Below are 21,054 nucleotides of genomic sequence, written 5' to 3'. Positions count from 1 at the left end.
GCCAAGACCAAGTTTACCGATCAAGGAGAACCGGAGAACTCCAGCACTAGGGGAATACTGCATAGAATTCATAGCTTTTTTACCATGATTCATTAGTTTTTCAAAGTTAAATTTTTTTAACTGTTTTTTGTTTTGAATTTTTCTTTTTCCCTTTTTCAACCAACATCTTATCAATCCCTTTTTTAAAAAAAACATTTTTTATTTTTCATTTTTAGAGTCATATTTTATCTTCATAGTAGTTATCCTTATTTTTGGCATATGTAAATATATATATAAGTTTTTCTCTCTTTAAAATTTTGATATACAGTTTCTTCTAACAGATCAAAATATACCCTAAATCACTACTGTATGGCTTTGTCCTAGTCTCCTGCCTGATCACAGTCTCTCCCATTTTTTTTCTTTCTTTTTTTTTTTAATCTTCTTTCTTCTTTCAGACAACTTTTTACCTTATAAATTCCGTTTATAAGACCTTTTTATAATTTTCATCTTTACAGTCATCTTCCATTCCTTCATTGTATCAACCCTTATTTGTACATATATAACTCTTTCTTCCTTTAAAATTTTAGGAGGCACTTTCTTCTAACAGACCAAAATACACCCAAAATCTAGTGTGTGGCACTTATCTATGCACTAGCCTGATCATATTTGATCATATTCTGTTTGTGGTTTTTTTGGTTTGTTCTGTTTTTGTTTGTTTTTATCTTTTTCTTTTTTTTCCTCTTTCTTTTTTCTTTCTTTCCCTTTCTTTTCCCCTTGTTTCAGGTCTTTTCTGATTTGTATAGAGTATATTTGCTGGGGATGTTGTTAACCTGTTAGCATTTTGTTCTCTCATTCATCTATTCTCCTCTGGACAAAATGACAAGACGAAAAAAATCACCGCAGCAAAAAGAACAAGAGGTAGTACCGTCTGCCAGGGACCTACTCAATACGGACATTAGTACAATGTCGGACCTAGAGTTCAGAATCATGACTTTGAAGATACTAGCTGGGCTTGAAAAAAGCATTTAAGTTATTAGAGAAACCCTTTCTGGAGAAATAAAAGAACTAAAATCTAACCAAGTCGAAATCAAAAAGGCTATTAATGAGGTGCAATCAAAAATGGGGGCACTAACTGCTAGGATAAATGAGGCAGAAGAGAGAATCAGTGATATAGAAGACCAAATGATGGAAAATAAAGAGGCTGAGAAAAAGAGAAACAACTCCTGGATCACAAGGGCAGAATTCGAGAGATAGGCAATACGATAAGACGAAACAACATTAGAATAATTGGGATCCCAGAAGACGAAGATAGAGAGAGAGGGGCAGAAGGTATATTGGAGCAAATAATAGCAGAGAACTCCCTAACGTAGGGAAGGAAACAGGCATCAAAATCCAGGAGGCACAGAGAACCCCTCTCAAAATCAATAAAAATAGGTCCACACCCCGACATCTAATAGTAAAACTTACGAGTCTCAGAGACAAAGAGAAAATCCTGAAAGCAGCTCGGGAGAAGAGATATGTAACCTACAATGGTAGAAACATTAGATTGGCAACAGACCTATCCACAGAGACCTGGCAGGCCAGAAAGGACTGGCATGATATCTTCAGAACACTAAACGAGAAAAATATGCAGCCAAGAATACTATATCCAGCTAGGCTCTCATTGAAAATTGAAGGAGAGGTAAAAAGCTTCCAGGACAAACAAAAACTAAAGGAATTTGCAAAGACGAAACCAGCACTACAAGAAATATTGAAAGGGGTCCTCTAAGCAAAGAGAGCCTAAAAGCAGCATAGATCAGAAAGGAACACAGACAATATACAGTCACAGTCACCTTACAGGCAATACAATGGCAATAAGTTCATACCTTTCAATAGTTACCCTGAATGTAAATGGGCTAAATGACCCAATCAAAAGACACAGGCTATCAGATTGGATTAAAAAACAAGACCCATCAATATGCTGTCTGCAAGAGACTCATTTTAGACCCAAACACACCCACACATTGAAAGTGAGGGGGTAGAAAACAATTTACCATGCTAATAGACACCAAAAGAAAGCTGGGGTGGCAATCCTTACATCAGACAAATTAGATTTTAAACCAAAGACTGTAATAAGAGATGAGGAAGGACACTATATCTTACTTAAAGGGTCTATCCAACACGAACATCTAACAATTGTAAATATCTATGCCCCTAACATGGGAGCAGCCAATTATAAAAGGCAATTAATAACAAAAGCAAAGAAACACATTGACATCAATACAATAATAGTGGGGGACTTTAACAACCCCCTCACTGAAATGGACAGATCATTTAGCAAAAGATCAACAAGGAAATAAAGACTTTAAATGACACACTGGACCAAATGGACTTCACAGACATATTCAGAACATTCCATCCCAAAGCAACGGAATACACATTCTTCTCTAGTGCCCATGGAACATTCTCCAGAATTGATCACATCCTAGGTCACAAATCAGGTCTCAACCGGTACCAAAAGACTGGGATTATTCCCTGCCTATTTTCAGACCACAATGCTTTGAAACTAGAACTCAATCACAAGAGGAGAGTCGGAAAGAACTCAAATACATGGAGGCTAAAGAGCATCCTACTAAAGAATGAATGGGTCAACCAGGAAATTAAAGAAGAATTAAAAAAATTCATGGAAACCAATGAAAATGAAAACACAACTGTTCAAAATCTTTGGGATACAGCAAAGGCAGTCCTAAGAAGAAAGTATATAGCAATACAAGCCTTTCTCAAGACACAAGAAAGGTCTCAAATACACAACCTAACCCTACACCTAAAGGAGCTGGAGAGAGAACAGCAAATAAAGCCTAAACCCAGCAGGAGAAGAGAAATAATAAAAGATCAGAGCAGAAATCAATGAACTAGAAACCAAAAGAACAGTAGAACAGATCAACGAAACTAGGAGCTGGTTCTTTGAAAGAATTAACAAGATTGATAAACCCCTGGCCAGACTTATCAAAAAGAATAGAGAAATGACCCAAATCAACAAAATCATGAATGAAAGAGGAGAGATCACAACCAACACCAAAGAAAGACAAACAATTATAAGAACATAGTATGAGCAACTCTATGCCAGCAAAGTAGATAACCTGGAAGAAATGGGTGCATTCCTAGAGACTATCAACTACCAAAATTGAACCAGGAAGAAATAGAAATCCTGAACAGACCCATAACCACTAAGGAAATTGAAGCAGTCATCAAAAATCTCCCAACAATCAAAAGCCCAGGGCCAGATGGCTTCCCAGGGGAATTCTATCAAACGTTTAAAGAAGAATTAATACCTATTCTCCTGAAACTGTTCCAAAAAATAGAAATGTAAGGAAAACTTCCAAACTCATTTTATGAGGCCACCATTACCTTGATCCCCAAACCAGACAAAGACCCCATCAAAAAGGAGAATTACAGACCAATATCCTTGATGAACATGGATGCAAAAATGCTCACCAAAATACTAGCCAATAGGATCCAACAGTACATTAAAAGGATTATTCACCATGACCAAGTGGGATTTATCCCCGGGCTGCAAGGTTGGTTCAACATCCACAAATCAATCAACGTGATACAATACATTAACAAAAGAAAGAACAAGAATGATATGATCCTCTCAATAGATGCAGAAAAAGCATTTGACAAAGTACAGCATCCTTTCTTGATCAAAACTCTGAAGAGTTTTGATCAGAGGTCAGGAACGCGGCAGGGATGTCCACTATCACCACTGCTATTCAACATTGTATTAGAAGTCCTAGCCACAGCAATCAGACAACAAAAAGAAATCAAAGGCATCCAAATCGGCAAAGAAGAAGTCAAACTCTCACTCTTTGCAGATGACATGATACTGTATGTGGAAAACCCAAAAGACTCCACCCCAAAACTGCCAGAACTCATACAGGAATTCAGTAAAGTAGCAGGAGATAAAATCAATGCACAGAAATCAGTGGCATTCCTATACACCAACAACAAGACAGAAGAGAGACAAATCAAGGAGTCGATCCCATTTACAATTGCACCCAAAACCGTAAGATACCTAGGAATAAATTTAACCAAAGAGGCAAAGGATCTGTACTCAGAAAACTATAAAATACTCATGAAAGAAATTGAAGAAGACACAAAGAAATGGAAAAACGTTCCATGCTCATGGATTGGAAGAACAAACATTGTGAAGATGTCAATGCTACCTAGAGCAATCTACAGATTCAATGCAATCCCCATCAAAATACCATCTGCTTTTTTCAAAGAAATGGAACAAATAATCCTAAAATTGATATGGAACCAGAAGAGAGCCCGAACAGCCAGAGGAATGTTGAAAAAGAAAAGCAAAGCTGGCGGCATCACAATTCCGGACTTCCAGCTCTATTACAAAGCTGTCATCATCAACACAGTATGGTACTGGCACAAAAACAGACACATCGATCAATGGAACAGAATTGAGAGCCCAGAAATGGACCCTCAACTCTATGGTCAACTAATCTTCGACAAAGCAGGAAAGAATGTCCAATGGAAAAAAGGCAGTCTCTTCAACAAATGGTGTTGGGAAAATTGGACAGCCACATGCAGAAGAACAACACTGGACCATTTCCTTACACCACACACAAAAATAGACTCCAAATGGTTGAAAGACCTAAACGTGAGACAGGAGTCCATCAAAATCCTAAAGGAGAACACAGGCAGCAACCTCTTCGACCTCAGCCGCAGCAACTTCTTCCTAGAAACATCACCAAAGGCAAGGGTAGCAAGGGCAAAAACGAACTATTGGGATTTCATCAAGATAAAAAGCTTTTGCACAGCAAAAGAAACAGATCACAAAACCAAAAGACAACGGACAGAATGGGAGAAAATATTTGCAAATGACATATCAGATAAAGGGCTAGTGTCCGAAATCTATAAAGAACTTATCAAACTCAACACCCAAAGAACAAATGATCCAATCAAGAAATGGGCAGAAGACATGAACAGACATTTTTCCAAAGAAGACATCCAAACGGCCAACAGACACATGAAAAAGTGCTCCACATCGCTCGGCATCAGGGAAATCAAATCAAAACCCCAATGAGATACCACCTCACACCAGTCAGAATGGCTAAAATTAACAAGTCAGGAAACGACAGATGTTGGCGGCGATGCGGAGAAAATGGAACCCTCCTACGCTGTTGGTGGGAATGCAAGCTGGTGCAACCCCTCTGGAAAACAGTATGGAGGTTCCTCAGACAGTTGAAAATAGAGCTACCATACAATCCCGCAATTGCACTACTGGGTATTTACCACAAAGATACAAATGTAGGGATCCGAAGGGGTACGTGCACCCCAATGTTTATAGCAGCAATGTCCACAATAGCCAAACTGTGGAAAGAGCCAAGATGTCCATCGACAGATGAATGGATAAAGAAGAGGTGGTATATATACACAATGGAATATTATGCAGCCATCAAAAGGAATGAGATTTTGCCATTTGCAACAACGTGGATAGAACTGGAGGGTGTTATGCTGAGTGAAATAAGTCAATCAGAGAAAGACATGTATCATATGACCTCACTGATATGAGGAATTCTTAATCTCAGGAAACAAACTGAGGGTTGCTGGAGTGGTGGGGGGTGGGAGGGATGGGATGGCTGGGTGATAGACAGTGGGTAGGGTATGTGCTATGGTGAGCGCTGTGAATTGTGCAAGACTGTTGAATCACAGATCTGTACCTCTGAAACAAATAATGCAACATATGTTAAGATAAAAGAAAAAGAAGAAGATAGCAGGAGGGAAAGAATGAAGGGGAGTAAGTCAGAGGGGGAGACAAACCATGAGAGACGATGGACTCTGAAAAACAAACTGAGGGTTCTAGAGGGGAGGAGGGTGGGGGGATGGGTTAGCCTGGTGATAGGTATTAAAGAGGGCACATTCTGCGTGGAGCACTGGGTGTTATGCACCAACAATGAATCATGGAACACTACATCAAAAACTAATGATATAATGTATGGTGATTAACATAACAATAAAAAATTAAAAAAAAAAGGTATCATAAACTTTTCCTTCTTCCCTGCTAACTTTGGACTTTTTCTCCTATATATTTCTGTATATCACACTGTATTTTTCATTAAACAAATATTTATTGAATGTTTACTCCATCCTGGGTTATGCTGCTTAGCAAAAAGAATATGCCAGTAAGATCAGACATACCCCAAAGATCTAGAACATATGATATTTGAAGCACCTATGCATTACTGAGGTGACTCTTTCTTATTTTTAAACATGTAGAAAATATAGAGAAGAACAGCAATGTAAGAAACAGTTTTGTATCCATCTGTGTTCATATGTCTGATCTTCCTATCAGACTGTTAGTTCTTTGTGGGCAGTGATGCTTTCATCATCTTGTACCTTGTATGCCTAATGTAGAACTTGGCACATACTGGGCACTCAATGTTTACTGAAAAGACGATTCAGCAAAAAAACATGGCACAGCTTGAAGTTTTATTTTTATTTAATTAGTATCATGTCCTTTTCCCACGTTTCCTTTAAAGTCTCTAAAATAATCATGGCACTAACCTCTTCTGTTACAATGTGACATTCCCAATTAACTCCCATGGACATTCACTGTTTTATCTGACTCAAATGCACCTTTGACTACTCAGATACTTGGATTTACTTCTCTGTTTGCACTTGGTTGTCTGGCTCTACCATGTCTGTTGGTCCTTGTGTCTTCTCGTTACATTGCACTGATAACCTGGGAAGCACTGCAGAAGGGAATGTGTGCTAAGTAAGGGATCTCTACAATAACATGCTTTCCTCCATCAACAAAGAGATTTAGCTAGGTAAAGCAGGAGGAAGACAAGGCCATTCCAGTTAATTTTTCTAGAACTGACTTCAGGTCCTGCTAAAGGATCCTCTGTCTTAAACATTAAACTACCTTTATAGGAAAGGGAGAGAATGAGACAGGGAAGGGAAGGAGGAAGTGAGGGAGACAGAAGGATACCATGTGGAAATAAAGCCAGCTACATTTCCTACTGAATGGAAAGGAATCTCCAAATTAATCTGCTGATGGTATCAGCAGGCAGGCAGGCAGGAATTTAACACTGAGGCATGAACCTAAAATGGACAAACGGCACTAATCTGCTAAGCCTCAGGAAAAACCTAGTCATTAATTTTGTTTCTGATGAACTGTTAATGAACAATGATAAAAATACCTACTAGAACAGTTAAAACCAAAACCAAACATCTGTATTTTCTGTAACAGTTGAGCTGTGTAATAGATAAAGATCTTTAAAGGTGAAATGCGCAGGGTCTGGAAAGGTATAAACTAGCACTCTTCTTCTGAAGGGCAATTTGGCAATACATATCAAAAACCTTTAGAGTTTTAAAAAACCCTTTGGCCCAACAATTTCAGGAATTTATCTACAAAATTCTACAAAAAGAAAATTCACTGTATTACCATGTAAAATAGCAAACAACTGCAAACAATCTAAACGCCTACACATAAGGAATTTGTTAAAGGTTGATAGATCCTTATGAGGGACTATTCAAGTATAAAAATACTTATTAAGTATAAAATGACTTATGAAGAGTATTTCTTCATAAGGATTTATCAACCTTTGACAAAGAGGAGAATAAATTGGCTGTTAAATTATTTTTTGGTTGCAGAATTCTTTTTATCCCCAATTGATATCTAGTTACAACCTAATATAAAGAGAAAAAAACAACAGCAACTGCAACAATCAAAGATGCTCTTTCGAAAGTGAGGATGGGGAACCTGGAACTCATCCTACTCCTAAGAACTTTATGGCTTCAAGGAACATTTTGAAAACCACTACTTTCAAGAACATTTACTGTGGAAAAAAAGATCAAGATTATAAAATGACTGCATTTTTGTAAAAAGAAATTATACATATGTTTATATTCATATATTATACAATGAAGAATGGTTAGAAAGATATACATCAAATGCAAACAGTGCTTATCTTTGAGTGGTGGGTTTATAGGTGATGTGCACTTTTTTATTGCTTCTTTGCTTTCTTCCCTTAGATCTATGATGAGCATATAATTTCATTATAAGGGAAAAAAATGTTATTTTTAAAGTTAAATTTTAAAGTTGGATTCTTCTGTACAATAAGTTTTCAATATCCCTTTATTTCAGTTGGTATTTTAAAGTATTAACAATTCTTCAGGTGCTTGCTTAATTGGAGAAAGATGCCATTCATCTGACAATGGAGGCATTATTAAAATCCAAGTAAATGGGCTCTTATTGGCAAGTTTCTCTGCATCCTTATTACAGATTTTCCTTATGCCAAATTGTGGGTACCTCCCTATGCTCTGATTTCTGGGCCTTTTCACATGCTGTTCAGTTTCTGAGAAATGTTCATCTCCCCATCAAAGAGTTCCATCATTTTCAGTCATCCTATCTTGGAGACACCTTCCCTGACTATGCTAAGTATTCTCAATCATTGCACTGTTTCTCTCCTAGCACTTAACACAATTTGAATTATATATTTGTTTACTTATTTATTACCTGTCTCACCAACGAAACTGAAGGCAGAGACTATGCCCATTATTTGCCAACATATTACACAATGCCGGCATAATACCTAGCAATTGGCTATAAATATTTATTGACTGACTGAATGAGCGACCAAATGTTTGCTAATTTGAATCTGGAGACTCATGGAGACTCACGGAGACTCAATTGGTTTTAAAAAAAAACCAAAACAACAACAAAAAAAACAACAAAACCTTTCCCACACTCTTGCCTAAATGGGTTGGCAAGATCCTGTTTTCAATACTGTTTAAATTTCTGATAACTTCAGTAATAGCCCAGAGTCACAGTCACTGGGCACATTTTATAATGGCTTTATCTACTGATCCACAACTTACAAGAAGCCCTAGGTCTGGAGAGATGCCTGCTTCAGGACTAACTGATCCTTCCTCATGTATCTTTTGGAGAATAAACTTTCTATAATCCAGAATGAGTAATTGCTGCTTCAACATCTTCTAAGGCTTCTTCCAGCCCTACTATTACACTAACGAAGGCTAGTCTCAATTTACTGATATATATTACATGTCATTCCATATATATACTGATGTGCAGCCATTGAATTATAATAAACCTTTTTGGTCAGGAATCTGAACAGTGTGAACCACTATTTTGGGCACAATTTAAATAACGGGCTCCAACAATGGCAAACCAACAGTCTCAGAAGAGCTCTTGCAACTAAATGGAGAACTTAAAAACACCAAAACAAACAGTGTAAGAAAAATAACCATAGAAGGTACCAAATAAGCATAGAGACATAATATTTTAAATACTTCCAAATATTTGGTTTCAAAGCATAAATGGAGCATGTGGGCTTTCCACATCTTTTCCTGCCAAGTCTCAGGAAAAACTGACCATACTACAGTCATCTAAAACAGCTGTTAGGACTGATCTTCAAATATTTGGTTTCAAAATATAGACCTATTTGCACTTTAAAACTCAGATACCTGCATACTCCCACTATAGCACTGCACTGAGATAATCCTCTCAAAGTAGGCTGCTGGCAAAAACAGATCTGTGTTCATGGTGAGCACTGCTTCAAATGGACACAGCAAAATGTTAGCCTAAGTCCTCAAGTCAGCTGTCAGAAAAGATAATTTACCCTGGCACCAAAATACTTTGTTTCTTTCTTTGTTTCTCTTTTTAAAGGCAGGGGCTCAATTTCACTCATCCTTTAAGGTTAAAGAAAGCACAAATGTGAAATGTTAAGATTCTAGAAAGGAGGAAAAAAGTTTATGTCCACTTTGCTTACAACTGTTGCCTTACTTAAACTAAGTTTCTTGTTTAGCATATTGTTCTTGTGGGTACTTAGATATAAACTATCAAATATGCCTCACTTTGGGCTGCTGTAAGGTCTAAGCCACAGAAAAGGATCTTAGTCCAGAAAAAAACCTTTCCCACACTGTGGTATAATTGTATTTATTTTCTAGGACTATATACAAGCATGGATATCCAGTTGCAGTCCTATATTTCTGATAGTTATCTAATACTATAACACTCTAGGGATGATAGGGGATACACACAGCATCTTTTGCTCTTCTGAGCAGACATCAATTCTGATCAATTTTAACTGGCCTGATTTATCTTATCTTTTCTTTAATATGGCAGTCATTGTAAATGCCTATAACTTTATGACCAATATTGTTTTATTTCCCTTCAAATCTTATCATTTAAACCTTGTTCCTGAAAGCAGCACTTAAAAAAAAAGGCAGGTGATAGTACAACTGGGAAAAGGAGCTATATTTGGCACCTTACAAAATAATAATCCATAGTTAACTAATTGGAATTAAAAATTTTAAAATCTATAGAAAACAAAAATAATGAAACAGTCCAACTTCATCCTATTTTTCTGGTGTTACACAAATGGAAAGCAAGCATTCCTCCCTTGCAGGCAGCTCTAGGGATGCCCCAGACCAATTAAATTATAGGTAGATAAGACTATCCTTCTCAACCTTACCTCTTTATGCACCTTCCAACTGTCTACTGTCACATTGAAGAGAGCTTTGAGGGCCTCAATGGCACAGTCTGTCTCCTGAGGTGAGAGAGGAGGTCCATTATGGTCTATGGCCGATTCATATTCATCGGTCCACTTGATGCTAAAGGCACTTTCCAAGATCTGGGTTAGCAGCGGTAGTCCCTGGAGCTCATAGCGCAATTGTGACCTGATGTCAGTGTGCAAAAGTGACAGGAGGAAGAGCAAGCGCAAGTCAAAGCACTTAATGTCACTGATAAACTTTCGGTCCTTGCACTTTCTCAGGAGGTTACAGAGCTTTGCAGCAAGGTTAAGTTCCAGGCTGAGCTGCTGCGCCATCTGACTGTTGAACACTATGTTACACAGACATTTTAATGACTCCACAATAACTGGGAACTCTGACACCTTCTCCAAAGAATCATCCGACTCATTTAGCTTGGCTAATCGCAGCAGTATCTGCATATTTTCCTTGGTTGTTACAGGAACTAAAACCTTTTTGTCTCTGGAGAGAATGCGGAGAACTTCCAGGCAGGACACTTGACATGTTGTTGGGATGTCCTTTACAAGAACTTTAAATATGCCTTCACAGAGTTTCTGAAAAACAAGAACGAGTATGCAAAAATCATTACTTGGCTTAAATGATTTAAAACAGAATACTTTTCTACCAATGTATGTAACAGCAGTCAGATTCTGGCTAGAAAAGATTTTTACTTTTTTTTTTCTTTTTTTAAGCCACAGAATATTAGAACTGAAAGAGACCTTATATTTGCTGCACTTCTTTCACTTACAGATATAGAAATTAAAGACCAGAGAGGCTGTACTAGGCCAGAGTGAATCAGTCAGGTCTTACATAGCTTTGTTCTAAACAGATTTTTAATATCAGACTACATATAATATCAGGATAAAGGCAATTAGTCTGAATCACAGCTGATGGACCCAAAGTGTACATACCTGTCTTGCATTTTTTGAAATATTATTCCTATCATTGCTAAATTTAAGAACCACTGATCATTCTTTCAGTATTCAATGTCCAGCTTTCTTGTCCATAAACTGCAGGTCTGGATCTCTCAAGCTCCTACCTTGTATGTGAAGCAAGCTGGTATAAACTATTCTATTGCTGACCATTTCTGTACCTGTTACATTTTATAAAAGCAACAGCAACAACTAGGACTAACATCAGATTTTACAAAGTTTGAATTTACCTATCATCAGACCTTAACTCTTAAAAGAAGCTATCTGTGGGTCAAGCATTATGATCTTGGCAAGAATCCCAGGCTGTATGTACCTTCTCAGTACATCCTAGTTGTACAGCTATGAAGTGCCAACTTTAAATGTACAGTTGACCCTTGAACAACAGGGGTTTGAACGGCACGGGTTCACTTACACATGGATTTTTTTTTGATAAATACAGTATAGTACTGTGAATGTATTTTGTCTTCCTTGTGATGTTTTTAATAACACTTTTCTCTAGCTTACTTTATTGTAAAACTATGACTACAATAATACAGAACATATAAAATACGTGTTAACTATGTTATTGGTAAGGCTTCTGGTCAACAGTAGGCTATGAGTAGTTAAGTTTTGGGGGAGTCAAAAACTACACGCAGATTCTTTGTGCTGGGGACTAGCACCCCTAACTTCCACATTGTTTAAGGGTCAGCTATACTATGTTCTCTAGATGAAGGGGGGAAGGAAATTACCTTGACAAGCTGAAAAAATTTTATAACAATGTCAACTCTATCCCTACCATCTCTGATAACTAGAAGGGACTTTCATTCAATGTCTTATTATCATTGTTAAAGCATTTTTAGAAAAATGAACACAAGTTTGGGGGGTGGGGTGAGTATAATGTGCCCATTATAGAAATATAAAAAAACGGGGAAATTTTTCTCCGATGTCTGATCTTTCACATCCAAGAAAAACAAAAACAAAACCACATTCTATATACTACTTCCCATGTAGCATATTCCTGGGGGTGGAGTCAGATAACCTTTGCTCCCACATAACTTTACTCAGGAGAGAAATCATCTACATTGCTGTTTAAGAAACAAAGAAACATTAAGAAATAAATAAGGTATTATAAAATATCATATATGTGAATTTGGAGTGCTACATATTGAATTAAAAAGACACCTTTACCCCCTTCGTTTTTAAACCAAAGAGAACAGCAACAATAAAACAAAAATAATAAAATATAAAATACAGACACTATGGGTCCTTTCTTGCTCCACCTTCAGACTCAAGAAAGAAAAAGAGCAAAGCATGAATACAAATAGGAATAGGCAAGGCTATAAATCAAATGGATTGAAACTCTCGGACATAAGAAGGCTACATGAAAGAGATCAGAGAGCCCATACAATTTATAGTTAAAAACTACCTCATCTATACTTCCAACCAAAGACAAGAGTTCTAGTTTTAAAGCACAGTTTTTAATCATAATTGTTCTTAAACATGCCATTTCTTTTTATAGATCTGCCTCACATAATGATCGTTAGGTAGCTTTTTGCTATAATTTTAACATATATTTAAAATTAAACCACTTTTTGGATAATGACTCTTTCCTCCCTTTTTTTCAATTACAACTCAAAAAAAAAAAATCAAAGACATACCTAAAATACAAAAGTGATACTTAATAGACACACTCATTGCCTTACTCAATATAATTTTAAATCAGAGAATAGTATAAAGAGCAAATTAATAAATCATGTACATTTGGATGAATTAGAAAAGTTTTGTTTTGCGTATGTACACCAGGCAAGAACACTGAAGGAGCATTCTTTACACTTTCTCCATCTGCTGAGTGCATGCTCTACTTCTGTGTTTCAAAGGTACTCTTGTATTTCACCTTTATTTTTGCTCTAACAGTGTTTTTCTGGGCTGTAACTATTTTTTTTTCAATTGATTTTACTCTTCCTAAAACATGCTTGCCTCTCTTCAAACACTTTCCACAGTTCCTCCGTGCCTGCAGTACGCAGCCAAAATGAGCCCACTGCTCCCTCTTCTACTGCTATCTCTGTCACACACGGCTCTCCTTTTTTAAGTGCTTCAAACGGACTCCCAGGCCTCTGACCATATGTCCTGAGCCTCTCCCCTGCTGCTCCTTTCATGGCATGTCCTGCTACCATGTCCACCTGTCAGGAGCCCTCTTTTTCTCAGGTTTAGTTTGAAGATAAGGGGTCTATATGCTTCCCCAGTCACTCCCTCTTTTGCTATTTGTGCTTCCAACAAGAACTAAGTTTTTGCTTTTGTGTAGAGTAAGTTGTTGGGGCATCTTACTCCTTTTCCAGGCTCCCTGAGAACAGAGGCTGTTTCATCTGTATCCCTGTAGCTGGCTCAGGTGTGCTAGAACTATTTTTAAGTGCAAGATAACCACAAATTCCCAACCTTAAAACCTACCACCTGACTCTCCAGCATCTTCCAAAGAATGACTCCTTTGTGTTCTTCTTCCACTAGGCACCACTTACTATCAAGTCTTCTCTTCCTCTTTTTGCAGGTACAATAAACTGTCATTACATTATATGTTAGGTACAGACTGTTTTTATTTACTTTCAAAATATTTATACAAACTTGTTTTCATTGTTCAACTGACATATATATATATATATTTTTAAAGATTTTATTTATTTATTTGAGAGAGAGAGAGACAGAAATAGTGACAGAGAGCATGAGTGGGGAGGAGAGGGAGAGGCAGGCTCCCTACCTAGCAGGGAGCCTGACGTGGGGCTCGATCCCAGGACCCTGGGATCATGACCTGAGCCGAAGGCAGACGCTAACCAACCAAGCCACCCAGGCACCCCAACTGATATATATTTTAATCTGAAAATTATTCTGGTACCTAAAGTTATCATGGAACCCAATTTTTTCCATCAAAATTAATGGAAATATTTTCTGATTTAATAACTTTCACTTAGTGGTCTGGTTCTCTGTAATGAACTAAAGTCATAAAGCGAAGTCTAGGTATGCTTACAAAGTATAATTACTAAGAATCAAAGAGTCTGAGGAAAAGCCCTTTTAAAATGCTCACTAGCTTAGCAAGCCATGGCTATTTCTATAAAGTTAGACTGCAAATCCAACAGCATAAATTCAAGAGTAAGATCCCAAATGGTTCCCCAATGTTAATACTACTAGTGCCAAAAAAGGTTAGTTTGCTCCTGAACTGAAACCCATGAGTCTACAATAGCAGTGGTTCTCAAACTTCATCATGCATCATAATCCGCTAAAGGGATTGTTAAAACACATTGTTGCACTTCACCCCCAGAATTTCTGATTCAGTAGGTCTCGAGTGAGGCTCCAGAACTGGGACATTTAACAAGTTCCTAATTGCTGCTGATGATTCAGGAGCAACAGTCGAGAACCACTGAACTATGGTTAACAATGGACTGACATAACTTGGATGTTAGAGGGTAGGGGTTAACCGAGAGCAATGGACCAGATAAGCATAGAAAAGTAGGCAGAGTTGAAAGCCATTAGCACAAATACCTTAACTTCTCCTTGACTGTCCTGAAGATGTATAAGGGTGGCAGGGATAGGAATGGGGTGTCACTGTCTGGTCACATTACTTTTCTTATCTTAAATATTAAAAACTACTCCAGGGGTGAGGTATATTACTTGTTTAAGGTCAGTGGTCCTGGGCTTGAAGCTTGTTCAACTCACCATGGACTCTAGAACCAGAGCAGTGTTGTGATTAAGGGCATAGGTTCTGGATTTAAATTTTTTGTATTCAAACCTTGGCTCTTCTACCATCTTCTGACAGTGAGACTGTGGCAAACTTGGCCTCCCTGGGCCTCATTTACTCTAAGAGTTAAATGACGTCCACATGTATAGCCCTTAGAATAGTGCCTGGCATGTGGCAAGTGTTCAGTACAGGTTTTTCATATTATTATAAGATAACATCTCAAAGTCCACAGTTTAGCATTTAAGATCTTCCAACCTGCTTTTTCAGATTTCTCTTTCATACCATGCCCCTATCAAACCCTCCTCTGTAGCTATATCCCTTTCCAAATTATCTCACACTGAGCTCTTTTGCTTTCTTACTGCCTCCCCTCTACCTGCATCAGTTCCTCTTCCTCTTTGACTATTCAAGTTTTAACCATTCTCCAAAGCTAACCTTAAAATTCACTTTTGATATAAATTTTTTATAACAGCTTCAGCCCCCAACATTATTCCTCTCCAAGGAATACCCAAACCACAATTTGTAGCAATCATTTGGTGCTCAGCACATTCTTCCTGTTACTACTAAAAGCTCTCTAATGACAGAAAGTTCTTTTTTTTTTTAAGACACAACAAAATATATACTGTAGTGGCTTTTGAGTCAGAAAGAGCTAGGTTTAACACCAGGTTTTGTTACTGTGTAATTCAGACATGCTATTTAACTTCTTTGAGCCTCACTTTCCCATTTGTAAACGGAATAATATCACCTATATCGCATAAGGCTATTGTGAAATAGACTCTGGGATGTAATAAGTACTCTATAAATGGTGATTATTATGTTTTACTTCTTCATAATCCTTTTAGCCCTCAGCAGAGCAACTAGCACAGAAGTTAGCACCTAAAATATAAATGAACTAGATTAAGTTCTTCAAATCTAAAGGATCAGTAAAGATCTATTGATGTTGTCCTGACAATTCTAAGAAGGAAATAGTAGTAAATGCTATTTTGTGATTGGACTAGTAAGATGGTTTTCCCCATTGGATAAAATAGTCTTTCTATATGAGCAGCAGAACTTACATTGGTCTTCATATAAAGTTGTTTTTTTCTGAAGAGTTTCAATTACTTATACACACACACACACATATACACACACAAATACGTACATATATAGGTGTGTGTGTTATTTTTTTAAAGATTTATTTATTTTAGAGAGAGAGTGCACACGTACACCCACGTGTGTGAGGAGGGAGAGGCAGAGGGAGAGAATCTCAAGCAGACTCCCTGCTGAGTGCAGAGCCCACTCAGGGCTTGATCCCATGACCCTGAGGTCATGACCTGAGCTGAAACCAAGAGTCAGATGCTCAACTGACTGAGCCACCCAGGTGCCCCTATATATATGTTCTTTAAAATGTAAAATGCACCAAATATTAAAGAAAGGAGAAAAACACTCATAATTACACTAGCTAGTATATTTTATATGCAGTAGACAGAAGGATTTATTTTTAGTCAATCTACTGATCATCAGTAACATATGCATATTGCTTTAACACAGTTACAATCATCATGTGTATGTCATTCTGTTTTGACTTTTTAATTATTAATTTAATTATCAGCATTTTTCCACATTGCTAGAATACTTATAAAAATAATTTTAGGGTGCCTGGGTGGCTCAGTCCATTAAGCATCTACCTTTGGCTACGATCCCAGGGTCCTGGGACTGAACCCCATGTCAGACTCCCTGCTCAGTGGGGAGTCTGCTTCTCCCTCTCCCTCTGTGCTCTCTCTCAAATAACTGAAATCTTAAAAAATTTTAAATTGATGCACTATTAAATGACTTCTGTTCTCATAAGTCTCTAAAATTATATACAGCACAATTCAGAAAGAGGAGTAGACTTATTAGCATCAGAAGGGGTGGTTTCATAATTTTAATAATTATAGTGATATTGTTTGCTTATGTGGTGTACAGTTTACAAAAAAACTTCTCATATCTATCCTTCTATCTAAGAAATGCTCACTAAATACTTACTAAATTATTGCCTGAGGACACTTAACTAAGAAGTGGAAAGCCAGGCCTTAATCTAGATCATCTGACTCCAGTGTGATCTTGGTCCTTCACCACAAGTAATTTAAGAAGCACTATTCTAGAGAATGCATTCTATACTGTATAAGTTTTCTTCAACTCTATAACCAAAATAGTAAAACTAAATCAGATCCCAGAGTAATGAGGGAATAATATGTCTCAAATATGCTTCTCTAAGATTTAGTTTAATTGCTGGGCATTGTGTTGACAGCTGATGGTTGTCCACCAAAATCCATTCTTCCCTTCTTATATAGTAAGAGAACTGTGGCAAGGCCCATGACTACCTAGCTATACCACATTCCTCAGCTGCTCTTCATGGCCATATAACTGAGCTTTTGCCAATGGAATGTATGTGGATATGTTGCATGCCATTTTCGGGTTTGGGACTCTAAGACAGTGGGCATACCTTCTCCATTTTCTTGTTCCATTCTGTAGCCCAGAACCTGGAAGTGGTAGCCCAGTTCACGCTAGGACAATGCCCAGATGGTGAAGCATAACTTGACAACTTAGAAGGAAATAGGGCAACTGAATAAATTTATGGAGCACCGTCACCACCTACCTAACCAGAACTGATCAATCACCTCAGAACTATTACTTGGAAAGGTAATAAAACACCAGTATTCCTTAAATCACTTCTATCTTGGGGTCCCTTTGTTGCAACAGCTTAGTTTTAAACTTAAATAAAACACACATCTGAAATATGTCTCATCAATACCTCATACAGAACCTCTTGTACCATCATTCCATAAGTAATGGAAGTTATATTTCACCTCAATGACTAAGCAACTACCCTGTATATCTAATACCAAGAGTTAGACCAAGTTGCCTAGTTGTGCCTTAAGCAGCCACCAGGGCTATGTCTTCTCTATGAGTAAAGGTGTTTGGAGCTATAGGAATAGATTGCCTAGAATAAAATATATGGAAAATAGAGGGACTAAGAGTCCTGAAAAATGCCAACACTTAGAGGCTGGAAGGAGGAGAACCTGATGAAAGAGATTAGGAGTTGTAGCTAGAAGCAAGAGGAAATTTAGGAGTGTGGTGTTCTGGAAGACAAGACAGGGAAGTATTTTATAGAGGGAGTAGTCAACTGCTTCAAATGCTGATGAAAGATCAAGTAGCATAAGAATGTGGCAATGCTAGGTCACCAATGACCTTGATAAAAGCAGTTTCTAAGTAGTATTTGGGAGATGAGAAAGTGCACAGAGAAGTACATACCTTTCAATACATATGACTATAAGGAAACAGATAAATAGGATGGTAATAATAGGGACTATAAGCTCAGGAGAGGTCACTTTTTTCTTTCTTTCTTTAAAGATTTTATTTATTTACTTGACAGAGAGATAGAGAGCACAAGTGGGCAGAGCAGCAGGCAAGGGAGAGGGAGAAGCAGGCTGTCTGCCAAGCAGGGAGCCTGATATGGGGCTCGATCCCAGGACCCTGGGATCATGACCTGAGCCGAAGGTAGCCACTTAACCGAATAAGCCACCCAGGTGCCCCTTTCTTTCTTTCTTTCTTTTTTTTAAAGAGAAGATATACTAATCCATGTCTGTATGATGAAGAGAATGAAGAGTTGGAATTAATCCAGAGGGAAATGGGGGAACTTATTGCAAGATATTAAGCAAGGGGATGACATTAGATTTGTGCTTTGGAATTATTCTGATGGTAATATGGAGAATGCACAAGAAAGGGAAGAGAACCAGAAATGGTTAATAAGATGAAAAATGATGGTAGTGTGAACTAAGGCAGAGAAATAGAAAGCTAAGAGATTTTTAAGGGGTGCCTGGCTGGCTCAATTTGTAGAGCATGTGACTCTTGGTCTTCGGGTCCTGAGTTCAAGCTGCACACTGGGCGTAGAGCTTAAAAAAAAATGAAATCAAAGAGATTTTAAGGAAGTAGAACTGACTAAATGATTGGAGGAATGACTGGATGTCAAGGGTGAAGAAAGAGACAAGGAGCCTCTCAGATTTCTAACCTGGACAACTTGGTTGATGGAGGTATCAGTCATTCAGGAGATAGGGGACTCATTTCCTAAAGCTGGCAGCAAAGAGAAAATGATATTTCTTGATAGACATTTCTCTGTAATTGTCCCACAGTGGACACCTCAAATAAAATACACCTAAACTCATTAGCTAGAAGGGGGTCAAATCATAAGTCCCCCATTAAGTCCACCTTTCTAAAACTCATACTCAACTACTTATTGTCACAATATCCTTGATCTGGGCTAAGAAACCTACTCTCTACTACCTATGTGAACGTATGTGCCTTTTCTCATGTTATTTCCTGTACTTAGAATGTCTTCTTAAACCCTGACCTTCCCAATACTTTGCCTTGTATCTTCAAGGCAAATGTCGTCTTTGTAATCTTTAGGAAGTAACCTCTTCTACCTCTACCAGTTTTATAGCACTTAACACACACCTGACCTTGAATTGTATTTCTGGAAATTTCTTATCTCTTTCATCAGCTTTGGAGGGGCAGGATTTGTCTATTTTTTCTTTTGTTCCACAGGTACAAAGATGCTGTCAAATATGCTGAATATATACACACACATATATACTAAGTGCTACATCTTCAAAGCACTATGTGTTAAATATAGAGTATTATGTCCAGATAGGTCATTAAAGCTCTGGCCTTAATTCCTAGGTGCCACTTATTTATGTGTATGATTTAGAATAAATTGGTCAACTTTTTAAATTTCCTTATCTGTAAAACAGGTATGACAGTACCTACTTCATAGGGTTGTTGGGGGAATTAAATGAGACAGGTGTGTATGTGCTGCCCTGGAATAAAATAAATACTCAATAAACATTATTTAACATTATAACTATAATGCATATACCATATATAGTATTACTATAATTTATTAAGAGGCTACATGCTGTAATAAAGAATATGACTTCTAGGGGCGCCTGGGTGGCTCAGTTGGTTAAGTGTCTGACTCTTGATTTTGGCTCAGGTCAAGATCCCAGGGTCGTGAGATCCAGCCCAACGCTGGGCTCCATCCTGGGTGTGGAGCCTGCTTAAGATTCTCTCTCTCCCTCTGCACCACACCCCTCCCATCCCGGGCGGCCGGCTCATAGGAGCACTCTCTCTCTTAAAAAAAAAAAAAAAAAAAAAAGAGTATGACTTATGACTTCCAGAGTCAGTCTTCACTTTGTCATTGTTTTTACCTGTGAGATCTGGGCAAGTTATCTGGTTTTTCTGAGCTTCATTTCCATTTGTGTAAAACGGGGATAATATACACTACAGTGTTGTTTTAGTAAATGAGATGATGGTACATAGTAAGAGCTAAAATTGTACACTTCCAAGAACAAGACCTATAATTAAAGATCTCAGCCAACAGCAGCATCTTGAAGAAGGCTTGTTTTTCTGATTGAAATAATAAGCCTATATGTAGATTTGACATGTAATTTTCTCTCTAACATCAGTACTTATCGAAAGGATTTAATGAGCTGAGATTTAAAAAAAATCTTTAGTATTACTTGGGAAATACAGGTAAAGATTTGTAGATTAATTTAGAATAAAAATGGGCCAATGACTGAATCACTAAATCAAAATGAAACAACAGTGAACAGAGAAAGTGAACATTGCTAAAGACATGGACTAATGTCTGTTTTATTTATAAGAAACAGGAAAATGTAGTAACTTTCCAGTTCAAGCTGGAAAGAGGGGCAGGGGACACACACAGCACAGGCACTGAGTTCAACTTGGCAGTAACCCTACAATAACTACAGGCCAGAAAACAGCTGAAGAGCTAAACAAAATGAGTGTAATTGACAAATCAGAATAGTAAGAGTTAGAAGGTTCTATAGTGACTATTTAATATCAGCAAACATT

At 37.6% G+C, this 21,054-nt stretch overlaps 1 protein-coding gene across 3 annotated transcripts in view; it reads right to left on the bottom strand.

Moving 5' to 3' along the window:
- Positions 1-21,054, bottom strand: part of RIC8B (RIC8 guanine nucleotide exchange factor B) — a 102,224-nt gene that overhangs the window by 56,236 nt on the left and 24,934 nt on the right. For all 3 annotated transcript variants that reach the window (XM_028088616.2, XM_028088618.2, XM_028088617.2), the window contains exon 3: positions 10,476-11,084. In XM_028088616.2, coding sequence (XP_027944417.1) covers positions 10,476-11,084 — 609 coding nt within the window. The remainder of the gene's footprint in view (positions 1-10,475; positions 11,085-21,054) is intronic.

This window comes from Eumetopias jubatus, unplaced genomic scaffold (genome assembly GCF_037043125.1).
Source record: "Eumetopias jubatus isolate StellerSeaLion01/CBP00866 unplaced genomic scaffold, mEumJub1_p1.0 scaffold_8, whole genome shotgun sequence".
NCBI classification, from domain to species: domain Eukaryota; kingdom Metazoa; phylum Chordata; class Mammalia; order Carnivora; family Otariidae; genus Eumetopias; species Eumetopias jubatus.
Note: the sequence above shows the minus strand (reverse complement) of the source record. Positions and strands in the feature narration are given on the sequence as shown.